This window comes from Lagopus leucura, unplaced genomic scaffold (genome assembly GCF_019238085.1).
Source record: "Lagopus leucura isolate 7727_CA_CO unplaced genomic scaffold, USGS_WTPT01 Super-Scaffold_100008, whole genome shotgun sequence".
Taxonomy (NCBI): Eukaryota; Metazoa; Chordata; class Aves; order Galliformes; family Phasianidae; genus Lagopus; species Lagopus leucura.
The window spans coordinates 11,827,052-11,845,842 of record NW_024962265.1 but is presented as its reverse complement, the minus strand read 5'-3'; the positions used below and the strand labels follow the sequence as shown (position 1 = coordinate 11,845,842).

The 18,791-nt window shown below is 40.7% G+C and overlaps 2 protein-coding genes across 3 annotated transcripts in view; one reads left to right on the top strand and one right to left on the bottom strand.

Moving 5' to 3' along the window:
- The window catches only part of SLC26A5 (solute carrier family 26 member 5), a 32,927-nt gene extending 23,652 nt beyond the window's left edge, over positions 1-9,275 (top strand). For both annotated transcript variants that reach the window (XM_042872282.1, XM_042872283.1), the window contains 8 exons: positions 807-902; positions 2,110-2,216; positions 3,378-3,447; positions 4,982-5,074; positions 5,762-5,884; positions 6,368-6,580; positions 6,855-6,909; positions 7,467-9,275. In XM_042872282.1, coding sequence (XP_042728216.1) covers positions 807-902; positions 2,110-2,216; positions 3,378-3,447; positions 4,982-5,074; positions 5,762-5,884; positions 6,368-6,580; positions 6,855-6,909; positions 7,467-7,609 — 900 coding nt within the window. In that variant the 3' untranslated portion in view covers positions 7,610-9,275. The remainder of the gene's footprint in view (positions 1-806; positions 903-2,109; positions 2,217-3,377; positions 3,448-4,981; positions 5,075-5,761; positions 5,885-6,367; positions 6,581-6,854; positions 6,910-7,466) is intronic.
- Positions 9,276-11,487: 2,212 nt separating this feature from the next.
- PSMC2 (proteasome 26S subunit, ATPase 2) lies at positions 11,488-18,758 on the bottom strand. The gene is made up of 12 exons (XM_042872284.1): positions 18,628-18,758; positions 18,439-18,476; positions 16,953-17,034; positions 16,250-16,349; positions 15,420-15,551; positions 14,720-14,792; positions 14,484-14,579; positions 14,094-14,258; positions 13,517-13,604; positions 12,504-12,706; positions 11,855-11,951; positions 11,488-11,765 (listed from the first exon to the last, which is right to left on the bottom strand). Exons 1-12 carry the CDS (start codon positions 18,695-18,697, stop codon positions 11,608-11,610), a joined length of 1,302 nt encoding a protein of 433 aa, XP_042728218.1. The 5' UTR covers positions 18,698-18,758; the 3' UTR covers positions 11,488-11,607.
- Positions 18,759-18,791: the final 33 nt, after the last annotated feature.

The following is an 18,791-nucleotide window of genomic DNA, read 5'->3' as shown; positions in this document are numbered from 1 at the left end:
AGTCAGGGCTTGGTTCAGAAACCCTTCAATTTTGTGTAAATTCTTGCTGTAAGTTAGATTGACAATTAATAAATATTTTGGAAAATGCAGCGTGCTGTTTTGCTGTTGTTTTTAATATTGAACATCCTGGACTCTGTTTTTAAGACATACAATTAATATCTTCAAATGATTCCCATTTTGTTGCAGGATAGGAATTCTGGAAGGAGGCTGAAAAGTTAAATGAGAGTTATAAATCAGCTGGAGAGGGTTGGGGTTTGGTGATGGCTCAGCATAATGAGTTGAAGTAAAAACAATTTTACTTATTTCTATTAAAATTTATTCATGTGGATGGATGCACACTGATCAAAAAAACCCCACATGATTCTGATGACATGCACGGGATGATATGTGATCCCTGTTTTGTTGTTTTGTGTTTGTTTGCTTTCTTAATAAGATATGTATCTTGGCTTACACCCATATGACTGCACAGAATTTTTACAAGATATTGCAGAGAAACTTGAAGATTGAGATTACAGTCCAGCTGCTTCAAGTACTGCAGGCATTATAACTGCAGCAGCCTGAAGCTCAGGAATACATGATTTCTCTTGCTGGGAAGGACAGTAAATCAAATTGTACTGATTCTGGCTTGCCATTTCTGTGACAGGAAGAAAAATATATCTCCACTGAACTACCTGAAAAGTTGTTTGTTAAGCTGAACATCTGCAGTAGACCTATATCAGTTTTATGAGCACAGAAAACAGTTATTTTCAATGCTTTGAAGTAGGTATATTTTGCTTCTGAAAATAACATTTTTGTAATTTTCCTAGACTGTGCTGGCTGCAATTGTAATGGTGAACCTGAAAGGAATGTTTAAACAGTTTGGAGACATTGCTCACTTCTGGAGAACCAGTAAGATTGAACTGGTGAGTAATGGACACTTAAAGCATATATTTAACTGCAGTAAAAGTTTTGCTCCTCCCTATCCTCCAAAACGGCATAGAAACTTAGCAGGAAATTACAAATTGCATTGTAACACATTGAATACCCTTGGAGAGTGATCTGTTGCAGACAAGAATGTTTTTGTGCTTGTTCAAAAGAGTTTAGCTCAGATCAGAAGTAGTTTAGTTGTGGTAGAAGCAGAGCTTTTGCAGTGTTGCTATAGGAACTGTACTGAAGGCTGTAGGAATGTCTGAAAGGAATTTGAAACAGAGTAACAGAAAACTACATGAAAGCATTTGTCATCCTCTAAGATTAACCACAAACCTGTCCATAGTGATTTTCTGGATTAATGTTAGCTTGTCATTGACATAAAGTAAGATGATTTGTGATTTGTAGCAGTGTGCTTACTTTTGGGGGAACGTGGAAAGGTGGCAGAGACCTCAGTGTACTGACACATAAGTAGTTCTTGACCTCATGGGTCAGATACCCAACCTCAGGAGTTAATTGCAGCCATATATATATGATGATTTCCAAAATTCTGGACAACTGCAGAACTAAATCCTTGAGATCATCAGAATAAAATGGTATGTCCCCATTATTGGCTTGAGCTTAGAGATCTGTGAAATAGCTCAGAAATGCAACTAGTTTCTATATGGTATGGCACAGAGACCTTAGCACACTTGAAGCACTGAATTCTTCCTTTTCAGTAGCAAGCTCCTCTCAGCATATGTATGGAATCAGGTGCCTCATCCAGGCAAAGACAATTAATTGTTCAGGAGTTCTCAGGGCAATCCTTCTTTATGTATTTTATTTATACAGCTAACAGTTCATGCTGCAAGTAGCAGAGTTTGCAACAACTGCTCAGTAAAAGATGAAAATAAATGAGAGCTACTTTAGCACACTTTGTATGTTTCTTTATCCTTCAGCATTGGGAGTCTGCTGTTAACTCAGTTTGGAGAATAGGACTTAATGTATTTATTAATTTTGGACAATTTGTCAGATGTTATGTTAATGTGCCTTGAGCTCTTACACGCTTTTCAAAGGTTAAGGCAATTACAGTCTGCTATCATGATGAATTACATCCTAGCCTGTTCCTGAGCAGAAGAGGTACATAGGCTTCAGGCTGAACAATGGTATTGTTTTTGTGTTAACAGGAGATGCATATTAATTCAGAACTTTTCTTTGTTTTAGGCCATCTGGGTTGTAGCTTTTGTGGCTTCTCTTTTCCTGGGACTAGACTACGGCTTGCTTACTGCAGTAGCATTTGCAATGATAACCGTTATTTACAGAACACAAAGGTCAGATTTCTTCTTTATTAACATCAGTGTTTGTTGGACTTCTATGTGGTTTTGTTTGTTTAAGGGATGCAAATAAGCAGCAGACCTTTCCCTTCAACTGCATACAGTATAGAATCTGCTTAATAATGTAGTTCATGCAGGACATGACCCATGGCCCTGATCTTGGGTTCAAATTTTATTTTTCTGAGAACAGAATTTCAGTCATAGATGGGAATTTTGAATTCTTACTTAATTTAATCTTGTTTAACTTGTTTTTAATGCTTGGAATTCAGAACTTCAAACCTGTTTGGTGTTAGGTTCAGTAAATGATTAATTTTTCTGTGCACTGTCACAGTCAAACTAAAGAAGCTGTGTCAGATTATCACTAGCTGAATGTTTAAGTATTTTATAAAGAAGTTCTAATTCATCAAAAAAGTATCCGTGCCCTTCCAGTTTTTCAGATCACTTCTTGCTCTCAGTACAAAGCTTTTAGTTCACTGTAAAAGTTGTCTTCCAGATCTAGAGCAGAATGATTTCTAGCATGTGTGAATAGGACTTCACCTGTTACACAAGGTCCCTATGCTCAAGGTGTTAGTTATCTAGATGGAAAATCTGTAAAAGTCTTCATTTCCCATCTGCATTGGAGTGAAACCAAATCCTGAGATTTCCACTCTGCATAAATAAGCATATTCTTCTGTCAGCTGTATGTGGTTTGATCCTTGCAAACTTCACAGTTCTTTGCTGTCATACTGCCTCTGAGTTGGGAATGTTCATCTTCTCAGGCATGCTTGACCTGGGAGCAGGCTTTTTGGAGCTGCAGCATATATTGTGCCAGTCCGAGCTGCTGTACTTGTAAGATAGTCAATGAAGTAGCACCAGTTCAAACCAAAGAAAATTTGCTCTGTAAATTCCACATGCTGTGGCCAATGCTGTTCAGAAAATGGCAGCACTACAGTGCTGTTTCTAGATCATTTCTGCACTGACAGAAGCAATTGGCATGACTTATCACTCAATAGCCCCTTGGTTTTTTTTCTTCCACACTACCCACTGCATTTGAGCACATTTAGATAAAATTGTGGCAGACAGAACGACTATTTAAAATAAGATTCAAAATATTTTAAGTAGTCACTTTTCCACTTTTTAAGTGATAATAGTGAAATGTTTGCCTCTGTTTCTCTCCAGACCTCAATACAGAATCCTTGGTCGGATTCCTGACACAGATATCTACTGTGATGTGGAAGAGTATGAAGAGGTAGGAGTGTATTTTTGTGTGTGGTTTTATGTATTGGAACAAAGATGACTGTGGCAGCTGTCTGGTGTGCACCTGTGATATTCTTTCAGGAAGCAAATAAATGTTAATAGGAAAAGCCATATTGTTTAGAATGCTACCTTCTTGTCCTGCATGTATGTTTGACTAGGAGCTGATAAAAAATAACCTTTACGCTAATTATCATTGTGCTGGCCTAGTACAGAATGGTAAGATTTGTAGAAATATAAATGCTGTACCTGCTGTGTACACAATTGCAAACAAGGCCAGCTTCTTTAATTGTGTGACACTACTGGAAGGCTGGAATGCCAGGCTGAACAAGCCCAACTCCCGCAACCCTTCTTCACAGGAGAGGTGCTCCAGCTGTTTGATCATCTTCATGACCCTTTCCAACAGCTCCACATCCTTCCTGTACCATGGGCCCCAGGCACAAGCTTTATTAAACAGCATCTCCCTGCCTTCATCCTATCCCCTGCTCATTAAACAGGCTTGATTAATGGCATAATTGCTTGCCATGCGCTTAGCTTCTTATTAATGTGATATTGTTCGACCAAAAGCTGGCAAAAGCAGTATGTTTTTAAATACATAGGATCTAGCAATAAATGAGCTAAGCATGCTGCATTTATTCACAAACAGCAGCTACAATTTCCTGTATGCTTTGCCATGTTCTCATAGGTGCTGCTTTGAAGGCTACATCCCTTTTTACTCAGGAACCAGTTGATAAAAACCTATATGAAAAGACCATGCAGTAACTGAAAACATTCTCTCACCAGTAGTTCTATTTAGAATATGATGCAAAGTATTGTGTGTGTGTGTGTGTATATATATATGTATGTGTGTGTATATATATATATATATATATGTATGTATACGGACATGCTTATAGCCATATTCAAAGAAGAGGAGACTTTGTTTTTGTTACACCGAGTCCAATTTGCTTTTGCTACTCCTGTATAAAGATGAGGTTGGCAGCATAGGATCTCTGCTGCTGGTCAGGTCGTTTTCATGTAAAATGTCAGAGTGCAGGCTGCTCAGAGATGACTTAATTTAAAGTAAAGGTAAGAAGTGATATTGAGACCTACAAAAAGGCCTGTTTACAACCAAGATTCTTAAAGGCTCTTGCTTGTGTAGCTGAGGACGCAAGAAAGAAAGAAGGAAATCATGCCCACATAAAGGGAGGCTAAAAGAAAGTGTTCCTAGATCTGCATGATTTCCTCATATTAATATCAGCCGCAAATAGAAACATCAGAGAACTGTAAATATTTCATTCCTTCAGATGCTACATCTTTGTTTGTTCTAAACAGAAGTGTCACATGACACTGATTCTGTGCAATATGACACCTGGAAGGGTGGAGGCTCTGATCTTCCAGTTGGCTTTGCTCACAGCACTGCTGACTATCCTTGATACATGCCAATACCCATTCTGAGTTGGCCTTTGGGCTGTGTGTTTACAAGTATCCTCATGTCTTGTACCTATGCAAGGCAATACTTCACACATCAATGTTTTTTTTTTCCTTAGGTTAATGAATACCCTGGAATAAAAATATTTCAAGCTAATGCGTCACTTTATTTTGCCAATAGTGAGTCATACACAAGTGCACTGAAGAAAAAGGTGAGTAAAGCAAAATCTTTAATACCTATGTCTTGAAATTTCAAACTTATTTTTCTGAAACACATTCATCTTTCAGGCCCTTCAGGTGTAGCCCCTAGTGCAGTGTTTCTCTGGTGCCCCCCGGTCATCAGTAAAATATGAGAAGGTAATCCTGCAGCCAACTGCACACCATTTTAGCAAACAGCAACACAGGGAGGGAATAAACAACATACAGAGTATGCTTCACCTCCTGCCTAACCCAGGTCTGACTGAGTGGGGATGGCAGTAACAAAACTGCCTGACCTGATAACAATTACATCCTAATTTCTGAACCATTTTTCTGTAGCTCCCTTGACGAGTCTTACACAAAAGAGGTGGGTGTACTTCTTCAGAAAGCAAGAGGTATTAGTGATTTGTGTCCACACACACTTATCTCCCCTTCACTTTCTGCACTCAAATCAGCATTCTGTTGAAATATGGCACCTCTGATCTCAAGAGAGGAATATTATGCATCTCTTCCTCATCTTAACACAGTGCTTGCGAAGATTATTCCTTCTTCCTTTATACTGTTCTCACCACCACCAAGGAACACTGAATAATGCAGGCATCTTCAAAATTTATGGCAGTGATGAATTCAGTGCTAATTGATACTGCGGTGTCATCCTAACAAGCTCAATCTCGTCTGATCGTGCTTTCTTTTCATGCCAGACTGGAGTGGACCCTTGTGCCATATTAGCAGCAAGAAGAAAAGCCCAGAAGAAGCATGCCAGGGAGGTAGAGAAGGCCAATAAAGTAAAAAAGAAGGCTGTACTGAAGCTAGTGAATTCTGCGGTAAATATTCGCCTCTACTTTATCATGATGCTCTCTGGTATTACCATTCTTGTTCATACGGGGTGCTACTCAGGCAGGAAAGCTTGGAATACAAGCACTGTGAAGTGCTGTGAAGTGTAAAGGTCAGACTGCTAAGGAATACTGTGGGTCAGAGGATCGTGACTGCAATGGATAATCATGTTGAACCTTAGTTACATTCAGGTGCAGCGTTAGTGGAGCAGAGCCTTTCACACTGTCATACTGTAACAGCAGTGCTGTGAGCAGAAGATGGAGGATCCTATTTCTGCTCGTCCCTCCTACATTCTTGGACTAATCATGCAGAAATAGGATATAATAAAATTAATTTAAATGAGGAGCTGTAATAAATAGATACCATCTGCACTGTTGATTCTGGCATCTGGAAGAACATGTGTGTGGAGAGGAAGGGGATCTACACTGGATGAGTACTGGCTATCGTTTAATTGTATTTATCTTCTCTCACAGACCAATGATGTGGAAGCGAGCGTAAAACATGAGATAGCAAATGACGGGTTACCTGTAAATGGAAAATTTGCATGTGTGGATGCTGGTGTACAAGATGGGTCTCCTGATGAGCTTGAACACTTTGTGGAGCCCAAAACAAACATCCATTCTTTAATTCTGGATTTCACCCCAGTGAACTTTGTGGATTCAGTTGGAGCAAAAACATTAAAATCAGTAAGTTTTTGTTTATTTGTTTGTTTTTCAAAAACACAGATAACATGTAAATTAAGTTCCCACCAGGAAGCCTGTCCTGGGATGTAACTGTCAGCTGGGATACAAGACCAGTATCTCATATAATCACGGCTTTAATTCTGTAGCTCTGTAAGTTTCAGCTGAGTACTGGGGAATGTGGAAAGTGCAGCTCTCATGGTAACCAGCTTACATCTTCCAGAGCTGCTATGTGCACAATGCTATACCCGTGTTTAACTTTGGTTTAACTGTATTGCAGGTTATAAAAGAATACAAAGAAGTTGGTGTCTGTGTCTGCATTGCCAGCTGTAGTGGTGAGTTGAGCTTTTGTGTGACCTTTGTAGGAAAGACTATATTTCATCTCTTTTCCTCTGGCCTTGAATTTATTTTCTGCTGCCAGGTGCCTCAGTAGTGTCAGTGCTAATTTTGCATTAGAGTTGGATTTGGGGAAGAGCAAGCTCCTTGAGTCTTCACTTTGCTGGAAGTGAAACATTGATGTAATGAGTTCTCTGAGAACTAGATCTTGCTTCCATTTTTTCCAGCTGGCAAACTGTGAATGGTACACACACTGTAGCTTGCACTTGTTCTAATAATGTAATAAGAAAAGCTTGAAGTGTTCTCAGCTTCAATATTTGGAACTGTAACATCTTCAGCCAATAATGGACTTCTCTGTATAGCTAGAAAGGAGAATTACTTTCTTTTGTAGTAGAGGAGTAATGATTCGTCCGGATGTTTTAAATGTTTTAAATAGTGACAAGTAGGACTCAATAATTCTTGTCAGTGTCTTCCTGAGATACTGTTTTCCATCCTTGTACTTTGGTTTGTGCACTGATGCCATGTTTGTGTTTTTGTTTTTTTTTTTATTTTGTAGGCCCAGTAATGAATGAGCTGACCAGACTGAATTTTTTTGATAACACTGTAACAAGAAAGTTGCTGTTTCACAGTATTCACGACGCTGTCCTTGCTTGCCAAGTGAAAGACAGGTCTGCTTCACAGACTGCCTTGGACCACTGAAGAGTGGCAACTGGCAAAATGGACATAGAACTTATGCTGATAGAGACTTTCTTTGAATATTCAATTTGCACAGGTTAAAGAGTACCTAAGGCTGCCTGTACGTACGGGTATAGAGTGGGGCTTACTTTCTGTAGGAAGAATGGACAAAGAATTGAAAGCCTTCATGCTCTTGAATTTTTTCCTTCAATCAGGGTATAGCTGTTCAGTGACATGACCTCACAATTATGCAAGATGAGAGAAGTTATTGTATTATGCTACAATCTGATAGACAAGGTGACATTCCTATTCCTGTTGAGAAAATGGGCACTTTAACTCACTTGCAGAAGATAGCTGTTCTGCAGTTCCAATGTACTGTACCAATGTCTTTACAGAATTTTCTTAAACAGTTTTTAAAGCCTCATGTCAACATCTGCATACCACAGATTTATATAAACTAGTACTCTGCCAGCTGGATCAATGAATTCACACTGGTGACATTAGCTGCTGTTCTTTTTAAATCTTGATGGTACCATTTTGTTTTTTTAAATATCTAACCTGTCCCAAATGTACTGATCTCTTCATTGCCCAGTTATTTTCACTGTGAGTTTCATATTAGAAAACCTTTGTTTAATTATTATGTTATCAATATGGTACTTACACTGCCAAAACCATGTTATACCTTCTAGAAAATACTACAACACATTTTAAGCAAAAATTATGTTGTCCTCATGTTTGAAGACAAAAGTTGTGTATGCCAGGAATGAGGTCTGATAAAATGGACTTAAGAAATGATGCCCTATATGCAGTCTCTTAAGCTGGAATAGAAGGTTAGATAGAGCCTGAAGTCTCAAAGGTCCAAGAGAGAAGTACTTTTCCATTGCCTGAGATGTCTTTCTACCTACCAGCACAGCTGCTTCTGCCTCAGCTTTTAAGTGTTTGTGAAATAGATTTCAGTAGAACTCAAAAATGCATTTGGCTATTTATAATGAAAAAGTAGGTTCTTTTTTCTTTCTTTTTTCTTTCTTTTTTCTTTCTTTTTTCTTTTTTTTTTCTTTCTTTTTTCTTACTGTTTAACTTCAGGTTAAAACATAAAATTTGGAAACACTTCAAGCAAAATAATGCCTGTTATTCCCTGAACTATCAGTATGAAACTGGTTAGAGGTAGGAATCTGGAAGTGTTCCTCTGTGAGATATTTCAGTAGCACATGGGCAGTAGAGGAGGATCAGTGCCATTTTGTTTTGCACCCTCAAAGCAAAGGTCCTGTGCAAGCAGAAATTCAGATGATTTCCTCTCTTCTTAGTGCAGAACTTGCTACTTTTTATTTTGGTTCACACTGTTGCAATTATGGTTTGCTTCAGGCAAACCGAATTTCCCAAGAACCAGGGGCAACAGGAAGATGTTTTCTTTCTCCAAATGCCCTGCCACCAGGGATAGAAAGCTTTCTGCATCAGAAGATACTGCTTAGCTAGAGTTCAAAGTGTGAATGCACGTTAACACAGTGTGCGTTTACTTAAACAACTTTGGGTACATTTTATAATGTTTACTAGTTTGACAAGCCTTTGTATCTGCATACAGTATATATTTTTCTACTTTCAGCTTGTTGCAGCTTTGGTTTTTAACTATGTAGTCTCTTCTGTTCACATCAAAATCCTGTCCAATTCTAAAATAAAGTGATTATCAGTACAAGTCGAAACTGTCCACTTTGTCTCAGCAAGACACTGCATGTGGGACAAGCCAAGGACTGCAGGACTGCAGTCTGTTGTTAAGGGGTGGGCTGGGAAGGGTTACCACTGGTATAGAGGTCCTTCTGGGCATCAAATCCAGCATGCAAACATCAATGCTTCTGAAAAAGAAACCTAACAAAAATATGCATCTCTCTCTTGCTCATTTTAGCAGCCACGTACAGTCTAAGTTGGTCTTGGGAAGTAGTTGGTGCTGTTTTTCTTTCCCTTCTTCCTCCTACTTGTGCACATCTTCTGTTCTTTAACTAGGACTTTCAGAAAAGCTCTAGAAATGTTATGCCTACTTATGGTTCTACTTCAGTAATCTGTAGCTTCTGGGCAACTAATGCTTTTCCCAGGCAAGATACCTTTCCCTAAAAGTGGTCAGCTGTATTTTGTGGCATCAAATGAGCAAACAAGTGCGCACGTATATGTGGGGTTAGGTTAAAGCAATACAACCGTGCGTACACCAGATTTGATACTACCCTTCTGAAGGAGGGGACAATCTTCAGGTGAATATACAGGAAATCCTCCCTACTGGTGGGCTAACAGAAATTAAAGATGATGAGGGGGGAACCAAACGGATGTCTTCTTCACAGGTAGTTATGGACTGCATTACCCATCGTTCAGAGTTGAGGAAGCGTTCCCTGTGTTGGGGTTATCATCCTTTGCATTGCATTCTTCATAGCGGCTCTGAAGCACTTCCACAAATCATGCTGATGCAGATCTGCACTGAAGTTTGCTTGCTTTCTAGTGTTCAGGTTCCTGCTCCTCACCCTTCTGGCTTTAGCACCCCCATAGAGCCCTCTCTGCACCAGGCCACACCATGATGCAATTAATGCTGCTCTGCCTGGGTAACTGCTGAAAGAATGGATCAAAAGCCTTTGTCAAGGCCATCCTACATGTGGCCTGTGCAGCACTAGCACTGTGCAACTTGCTCCTGATTATTGCCAGCACTGTTGTAATCCATCCAGCAACATAAAATCTGGAAGCTTTTGTTGAGTCTCACGGTCGTGTGCTTTGCTGCTATCAGCTGACCCAGTGCTTCCTACTCCAGCCCATTACCTACTGAAAAGCTCATCTCCCCACTGCTGTTTAGATAGGATTTAAACTCTCAGTTATCTTAAGCTTGTCAGCACGTCAAACAAACTCACATCTTTTGAACTCAGGAGAGGGCTCTGCTCTTTCTCCTCTTCATTACATTTAGATCCTCACTGCTGCAACCTCACCGCAGCAAATAGCACTGCACAACCCAAGTCTGGGTTGATGCTGAGATGCTACTTAATTTTCAGAATATTCCCTTCCCCCATTCTCTGCAAAAGCACGAATTATACAGGATACCTGATCAGTTCCAAATTCTTTGTACATCCTTTACTCATCCTGCTCAAGCATTTAATTTCAAGCACTGTATTGATAATCTGATATTGAATCATTGCTAATTTCTGAGCCACTTTACTTTCTGGCTCAAAAAATGGCAACATTCTCTTCCTACCACTAAACCTGCACCCCTCTCCAAAAATGTTCTTACAAAAATAACCATTGAGATCAGTTTTTTGATCAGACATGGGCAAATACACCAAAATGCCTAAATTTGTTTATTAAGGCACTGATGCTTTGGCCAAAAGTCTAACAAAATCCATTCACTGCATACACTTTTCCTTCTGCATACACTTCTTTTATAAGAAAGCCTGATTTAACTTTTCTCATATTTAAGATGTAACAGTTCCCATAAAGCTTTACATTCCCATGTTCCTTCAAGCTTTTTTTCTATTTTCATGCAACGCTTGAAAAAAGAGAAAATGAAAGGCTTGGTTTTCAGTGACCAAGCTGCAAGAACATGGTAGATGAATAAAGATCCCCCTTTTAACGTTGTCTGCTACAAATGTTGTCTAACTGTAAGCTATGAAGGATGAGTACCCAGTCGAGGTCACCCTCTGTGTAAAGACATATCAAAACTTAGGAAGCACTGCAGTCACTTAGGAATGCTGTGGTGCCTCTACAGCAGAGATGATAGGTTTGGGGGTATAAACAGTGACTGGGGACCTAGCTCAACATTGCCTTGTTTCATGTTATGTACACCCTTTAAAAAATATATTGCTATGTTGTTAGACTTCGAGATTTCTTTAGCAGCAAGACTCCACTAAATGCAAAACTCATTCATAAGGAAATCCCACCTGTTGTTTGGAACGCTTCATTTATTTCTAGCTTCCAAGAACAAGCCAGGAGTTACCACATACATACAGATTTTGGTTTCACAGAAAATTGAACTGCAGAAGCAGGAAAAGCACTCCAAGATATCAGTTGTAGGTCATGTAGCGGGGAGTAGCGCTGAATTTTGCGTAGGATTTAATGACTTTGTTCACTGCCTCTAAGAAGTCTTTCTCAGTAGCAATTTTTCGGCGTGCTCGGATTGCAAACATGCCTGCCTCTGTGCACACACTGCGAATCTCAGCTCCTTTCAAAAAAAAAGGACAAATAAGTTCAACACTGACCACCAGTGGAGACGAAGCATACACAGAATGGCTAAATGAAAATTCACCTTACCTGTGCTATTAGGACACAGTCGAGCCAACAGCTCAAATCTTATGTCCCTTTCAACACTCATGGAGCGAGCGTGGATCTTGAATATGTGAGTCCGCCCCTGGAAAAGCACAGAAGACAGAAATGTTCACACTGTGAAAGAGGTGACGACTTGACCTGCTCTCAGTGCAGCTGTCCTCTTCCCCAGCAAGGGCAAATGGAAAATAAAATTCTTACTTGGTACCTGACTGTCGTTTCCTATGTCTGGACTAGAATAATTGAGCAATGGAATAATAACTGTCCATGAAACTGAATTACAAAAATATCTTAAAGAGCTCTACTGGGAGAAGTACTTCAAGAAAGCTCTCAAAAAGAACTAAATAACACACACTCCAACTTAAGATCTAAATTATAGAACCAGTTAAAGGATTATCTATTAAGATTGAAATATACAGCAAACATAAATACAGGTTCTTTGCCAGGGATGAAATCTGGGCAGCGTGAGAAAAGTTTCCTTGGCACATACTTAATCCCCCAACTTTCCATGGAGTTTCACATAAGTTAGGAGCGCTGCTTTCAGTAACTCTTGTAAACTGCATCCAGACAGTAATGAAACACACTGAAGAAACACTGATACCAGAAAATACTCGGCAGCGAAAAAAAGCATTCTGACCTCTAGATCAGGCAAGCTGAACTCTATCTTCCTATCCAACCTGCCAGGCCTCATTAGAGCTGGATCCAGAGTATCTGGCCTGTTTGTAGCCATCAGCACTTTGATATTGCCTCGTGGGTCAAAACCATCCAACTGGTTGATCAGCTCCAGCATCGTGCGCTGCACTTCGTTGTCACCCCCAGCACCATCATCAAAGCGAGCACCTGGACAGACAAAACACAGAACAGCAAAGAGACCTTCAGAGCAGGCAGATATCAAAGCTGCTGTGTGTGGGAAAGCAGGAGAAGAGTATTTAAATTACACACAAATATTTGTGATGAGTTGAAAGAAGATATGAAGGAATTCATTGAAAATAGCACAGTTCAAATAAAAAGTGAGTATCTGTCAGCTATAATAAGTGCTGTGTTTAGTGGGAAATATTAGTGATAGGTGGACAGTTGGACTGGATGATCTTGGAGGTCTTTTCCAACCTTGGTGATTCTATGATTCCACGATTCACCCTTAACATTAAAGGGCCCATTTCCCTGCTAATAACAGGCCAAACTGCTGAGATTTATAAATGGGCTGGATTTCTGTTTTAACATCTCCCCTCAACCAAAGTCTACTTTCTCAGGACTGAAATACTTCTTTCTTCAGGGGGGAGGGGATGAAATGTGATTTTTAGGTAGTAGTAAAGATTTGCCAAATAGTCTAGAACCTGAAGGGGGTTTCAGTTTACAGTACTTCTTCCAAACACAGATTTTTTTTTACTAAAGTTTAAGTTATCTGCATGTTCCAAACATGCTGAGATGACTTCTCATCTGGGCTAAATATGTCTTAAAGCTATGTAAGCCACTTCTTGACACCTTCTCAGACTGGGACATGCTGGTAGTAGTTTTGCTAAATATTTAGAGTATTTAGGTATTTACAAGCATAATTCTTGAAATGCAGCAACCAAGATAAAGAATTCAGGCACGAAAGGAAAATCTGCAATTTCTCCCATGAAGTCAGAGCTATGCATAGTACAGACATACCTCCAATGGCATCAATTTCATCAAAGAATATAAGACAAGCTTTTTTAGTTCTGGCCATTTCAAAGAGTTCACGAACCATTCGAGCTCCCTGAAAGCAAAATGAATCAAGACTTTGTTACAGACTCAAAGCATGTTAAAAGGAAAAATTTCATGCCTCCAAACAATTCTAGCTTCCAATGATAAAACTCTTTTACTAGTATAAATAACCAAACGTTCATAAATCTGATAGCAATTTATAGATGAGAGACGGATTACTATTCTTGAACTCAGAAAAAGTACAGATGACATCAGGGCCAACTGAAAAACAAGTGGTAGAACTGGAAACAAAATCCTCATTCCGAAGTCCTCCCATAACACAGATTACACTCCACACTGCAAAATTCATTCAATTGGTGACAACATAGTTCATGTGTTGTAACTGATTGCCCAATCTACATCCATCTGCCTGACAGTCCCTCTGCCCCCTTGTATCTCCAAGCATGCTACTATGTTCATCCATTAGACTTACTAGGGTGCCTTATCCCCAGGACTACAAGCCTGTGATTCACTCCACATTTCATTAAGAATTGGCTCTTACCTCTCCCACATACTTCTGCACCAGCTCAGATCCAATTACTCTGATGAAGCAGGCATCAGTCCTGTTAGCAACAGCACGGGCACAAAGTGTTTTGCCTGTACCAGGAGGCCCAAACAAAAGCACTCCTTTGGGAGGCTCAATTCCAAGGTTAACAAATCTTTCAGGCTGCAATGGTGAGAAACAGAAGGCAGCAGAGATTACATGCAAATTCAGAAAATCATCAGTGAAGAACAAAACAAACCAGGCTGGCCTGGATTTCATTTGTCAGAACTAGACCTCTTTTCCCTTGACATTTTACACACAGCTTTATCTTTTCTTGCTTTTTCAAATGCTAAAAGATGATCAGCATAGCTTTAAAACAATTAAAATTCCAACCTGAAGGTTACTTACGTGAAGAAGAGGGGTTTCAACCACCTCTCTGAGCTTTTCAATCTGCTCTTTACAACCACCAACATCACTGTAAGTGACATCTGGTTTTTCTTCCACCTGCACAACAAAAAGATAAGTGAGCAGTTAACACCTTGATGCAGCCTCTGTAGGCTTTCAACTGCCAAGAATAAAACTGTAAGTAATCAAAATTAGGAGAGAGAACAAAGCAAAGTAAAATAAGTAAAGGTAGTTCTTACTTGCATCATGGTGACTGTGGGATCGATCTTTGGAGGCAAGGGGATGTGGATTTGATACTTGTTTCTGTCCACTCTGGTGAGAAGGCATAAAGAACATTTATTTTAACAGCAGTTAATAAAACTGTCACGAACAACTAACTGCAAATTAGAAGAAACTGAATTCTTAAACCATTCTTTCCTCTGGCATCAAGATAACCCAGCCCTTAAAGCTAGCAGAATGGCTTGAGATCGGAATTCCTTCTGCAGAGGATCTTAATATTTCAAAAAATACTAATTCCAAAATATTTTAAAAACTAAACTTCAAAATATCCCAGAGAACAAATTGGCAAAATATTGATTCTCAAGATAATTGGCTTCATCTCTTCAGCAAACATTTCCTGCAGCTACTCTGTGTGTATCTGCCAAGAAGGCCAAGGTGGAAGCTTGCTGCTCAGGTTACCTGAAAGCAGGGACTATTGAGGCCCACACTGAAAAGTTTCAGTCTGGTGCACTGAACTGACTTTCACCAGAATGACATCAAACTCAAAATACCCTGAACACCGTGTGCAGATTAGCAACTGCCTTCCAACAGAAAGACCTTATTGGTATGATTTCAATCCCTGTGAAAATACCAAATGACAGTTGCTGATCTGCCAAACTAATGGATCAGATGAGAAGCTTCAGCCTTCAGTAAAACTGTAACACAAAGGATTTTGCTTACCCAACTCTCATGCCTTCTTCTATGTCAGTAGGTGCCACCTGGTCACTGAGATCCACCACAAATTTGGCAAACTGCTTGACATTGATAATGTACTTGGGATCCTCAGAGTCTGCATTGATTATCTTTGTACATCTAATACACAACATACAATTAACATCATCAGGAAAAGAATTAACTGCTTGCCTACTTGTGTAAGCATGAGGATAGAGATGGTGGATATACGCTCCCAGCACACTGAAAGAGCTACACAACCTGTGATTCCAATATTATAGCGTCATACAACGGTAACAGACGCACAAGTAGCACAGACATCTGTAAGGAAATGGTTTGGTCAGGGCTTGAACTAGTAACTGAGCACCTGGTGAAGGCGTGTGGCTGGCCTAGGGAGCAAGGCAAATTGTTTGCACTTGTGCTCCCCACATGACCAGAAGGGGCGGAGCCACCCTGGGTTCAGATTTGGGCTAGTCACTGAAGACAGAGCATCTCTTAGACCTAGGCTGCTTCCTGAGGAGTGCTGTACAGCCAGAGAGCTCCTTCACCAGCTGGGCAAGTTCAACTTTTCTTTCTGTATGAGACTGTTGGCCTACCTGCCGATACCTTGCCTGGTATTGCCAAGAACCTGTCAGAAGCAATTCTGCTTCTTCATAAGCATAACATCATGTATCATATTTTATAAACATTTTGTATGCTTTTTGATACAACGGTAAAAAGTACTTCCAATTTGCACAAAATATGACTCTTCTTCAAAAAGAAAAAGAGTTTGTGAGTTATAAATTGCTTTTTTAACACTAGGCAGCTCCACCATAAGGACAAAAAAAGAATGCACCCACCTGGCAACCTGTAAAGGCTGCTCACTTTGGAGAGTTTGCTTATCTGCAGCCAGATCCCAAAGAGCAGGAGGAGCCAGGCCAGTGTCGGATTCCTTAATTCCTGTGTACAACACAGACAAGGTGAGGTGGAAGAAGCAGCTGGTATGTCTTCAAACATCAATAACCTTACACACAGGCCACCAGGAAACTTCCTGAGATCTCTAATTAAATGCAAAAGCACAACTTTAGTGAACTTCAAGTTTCCTAAAGATACAAGACTATGCCAGCTGAATATGCCAGGCTACCAACACCACTAAGCTAACTGTTCTGCTATGCTTCTCTTCATTGGGCAAGGAGTGGCACCACTACTTACTGATAATTTGTTGACTTTCTGCAGTACACAGAAGTTCACTCATGATTCAAATGTAGATGGACACCCATAAGTTAACTAGTGACAGAGGATTTGTTTCACACTACTGTAATGAACAGGCTTACAATTTTAAATACAAATTTGTTAAACTACAAATGTATATGTGCAGCTTAGCCCTGCCCAATCAAAAGCAAGACCATCACCTACAAAATAAAAATTGCATGTTACAAAAATAAAGAAATGCAGCCTTTGGCAAAAAATAAAAATCATCAAAGAAGTGGTTTGAAATCAGCTTCTTCAAATACTCATTTTTGTAGCTCTTCTACTGAACACCATGTTAAGAAAGAAAAATACCAGTGAGCTCATTGATTTTCTTAAGTAGTTGTTGAATATCATCTTCTACTTGCTTGATCTGCCTGGAGTATGTGCTCTGGCCCTGGAAAAGAAACATCACATTGATTTTTGCAAATCAATAATTTCATGTTTAGGAAAAAGTGACAATAACTGCTGAGCATCAAGATATTCAGTAGATGGGTTTGGTATAACAAAAACTACTGATCACAGCCAAAGACAACATTGTTAAGCTCACATTATAACATTTCTGTTAACTCCGAGCAGGGTGCAGCTTCACAGTTCTGAGCATTGTGCAAGTGGAAGCTTTTTCACATCTTTACTCACAGATTTGTTTTTGCTTTTGAATTTGTTTGGTCTTATGTTTTTTTAACCATTCTTAAGTTTCAAAACAAGTCTTAGTAAAGATTACATACAGGAGTTCTGCAAACAGCACAGAAGTGAAAAATCCTTTTTGTATGAGTGCTTTTATTTCCTCCCCAAACTCTCTACCAGCCCCAAATATAGCAGAATCTTCACGGTGCACATCAGAAGCCATATTCTCATCTGCGATAAAATATTTTATTGCATCGCCCTGCCAAACGCAGGCAGACCTGGATTTGCTTTACAAGGTCCTCCTTGTATCAATTTGCTAAAAAAAAAAAAAAAAAAAAAAAGCCACAGTGGTCTCAATCTGTACTTCAAGGCCCCTAGTTGCAGGGTTGTACTATCAATATAATTCAGACTTCTGACAAGCATGTCCACATCCCAACATACACTTAGCAGCAAGTTTCTTTATCCTGAAGAGTTCTTTCATAGACCCGCTGTAGAATCGTTTAAGGTTGGAAAAGATCTCTAAGGTCATCAGTCCAACTTATGCCCACTAAACCACATCTACACATTTTCTGAACACCTCCAAGGATGGTGACTCCACCACCTCCCTGGGCAGCCTGTGCCAGTGCCTCACCACCCTTTCAGAGAAGAAACTGTTCCTAATACAACTGAACCTCCCCTGGAACAACTCAAGGCAGTCCCATCTCATCCTATCACTGTTACCTGGAAGCAGAGACCAACTTCACACCCCCCCACACAGCCTCCTTTCAGGCAGCTGAAAGCAGTAGTAAGGTCTGCCTTGAGCCTCCTCTTCTGCCCAGGGAGGTGGTGGAGTCTCCTTCTCTGGAGATGTTCAAGACCTGCCTGGATGCCTACCCGTGTGACCTGCTGTAGGGAACCTGCTTTGGCAGGGGGGTTGGACTCAATGATCTCTGGAGGTCCCTTCCAACCCCTATAATTCTGTGATTCTGTGATTCTTCAGACCGACCCATCCCATCTCCCTCAGCCGGCCCCCATCACAGCTGTGCTCCAGACCCCTCACAGCTCTGTTGCCCTTCCCAGGACACCCGCAGGGCCTCCACGTCCTTTAGCAGCGCTGTCCCACAGCCGCACGCAGCACTCGAGGTGCGGCCTCAGCAGCGCCGAGCGCGGTCAGCAGCGGACGCGCGTTACTCACGTAGGTTTTCAGCAGGGCGATATCTCCTTCATCCAACGCTGAAACAAGACAAGAAAGGCTTAAGTCGCCAATCATAAAGACAAGACAGAAGCTCGTTCCGAGACCGCATCTGCGTTTGTGCCTTTGCTGGCCAGGATCCCCGCGGCCGACAGCCGCCCTGCCCCGCTCCGCTCCGCGCCAGCCGCTTACCGCGGATGGGTTTGTCCTCCTTCTCCTCCTCCTTGGTCTTGCGCTGGTCCGCTCCCAGGTAGTCCGGCATGGCGAAACCTCCCAGCTCCGGAAGGCCGAGCGCTGCTGCGTAACGCTTCCGGGCCGCGCCGCCGCCTTGCCGCGGGCCGGCCGTTCCCTCCTGG

Bases quoted from the DNA above. Each gene is read 5' to 3' on its own strand.
- PSMC2 (XM_042872284.1), bottom strand. From the start codon at position 18,697: ATGCCGGACTACCTGGGAGCGGACCAGCGCAAGACCAAGGAGGAGGAG. The intron at 12,707-13,516 runs GTATGTCTGTAC...TTGTCTGTCCAG, and splicing joins TGAAATTGATGCCATTGGAG to GTGCTCGCTTTGATGATGGT. The intron at 11,952-12,503 runs GTCAGAATGCTT...GTGCTTTTCCAG, and splicing joins TCAGCTTGCCTGATCTAGAG to GGGCGGACTCACATATTCAA.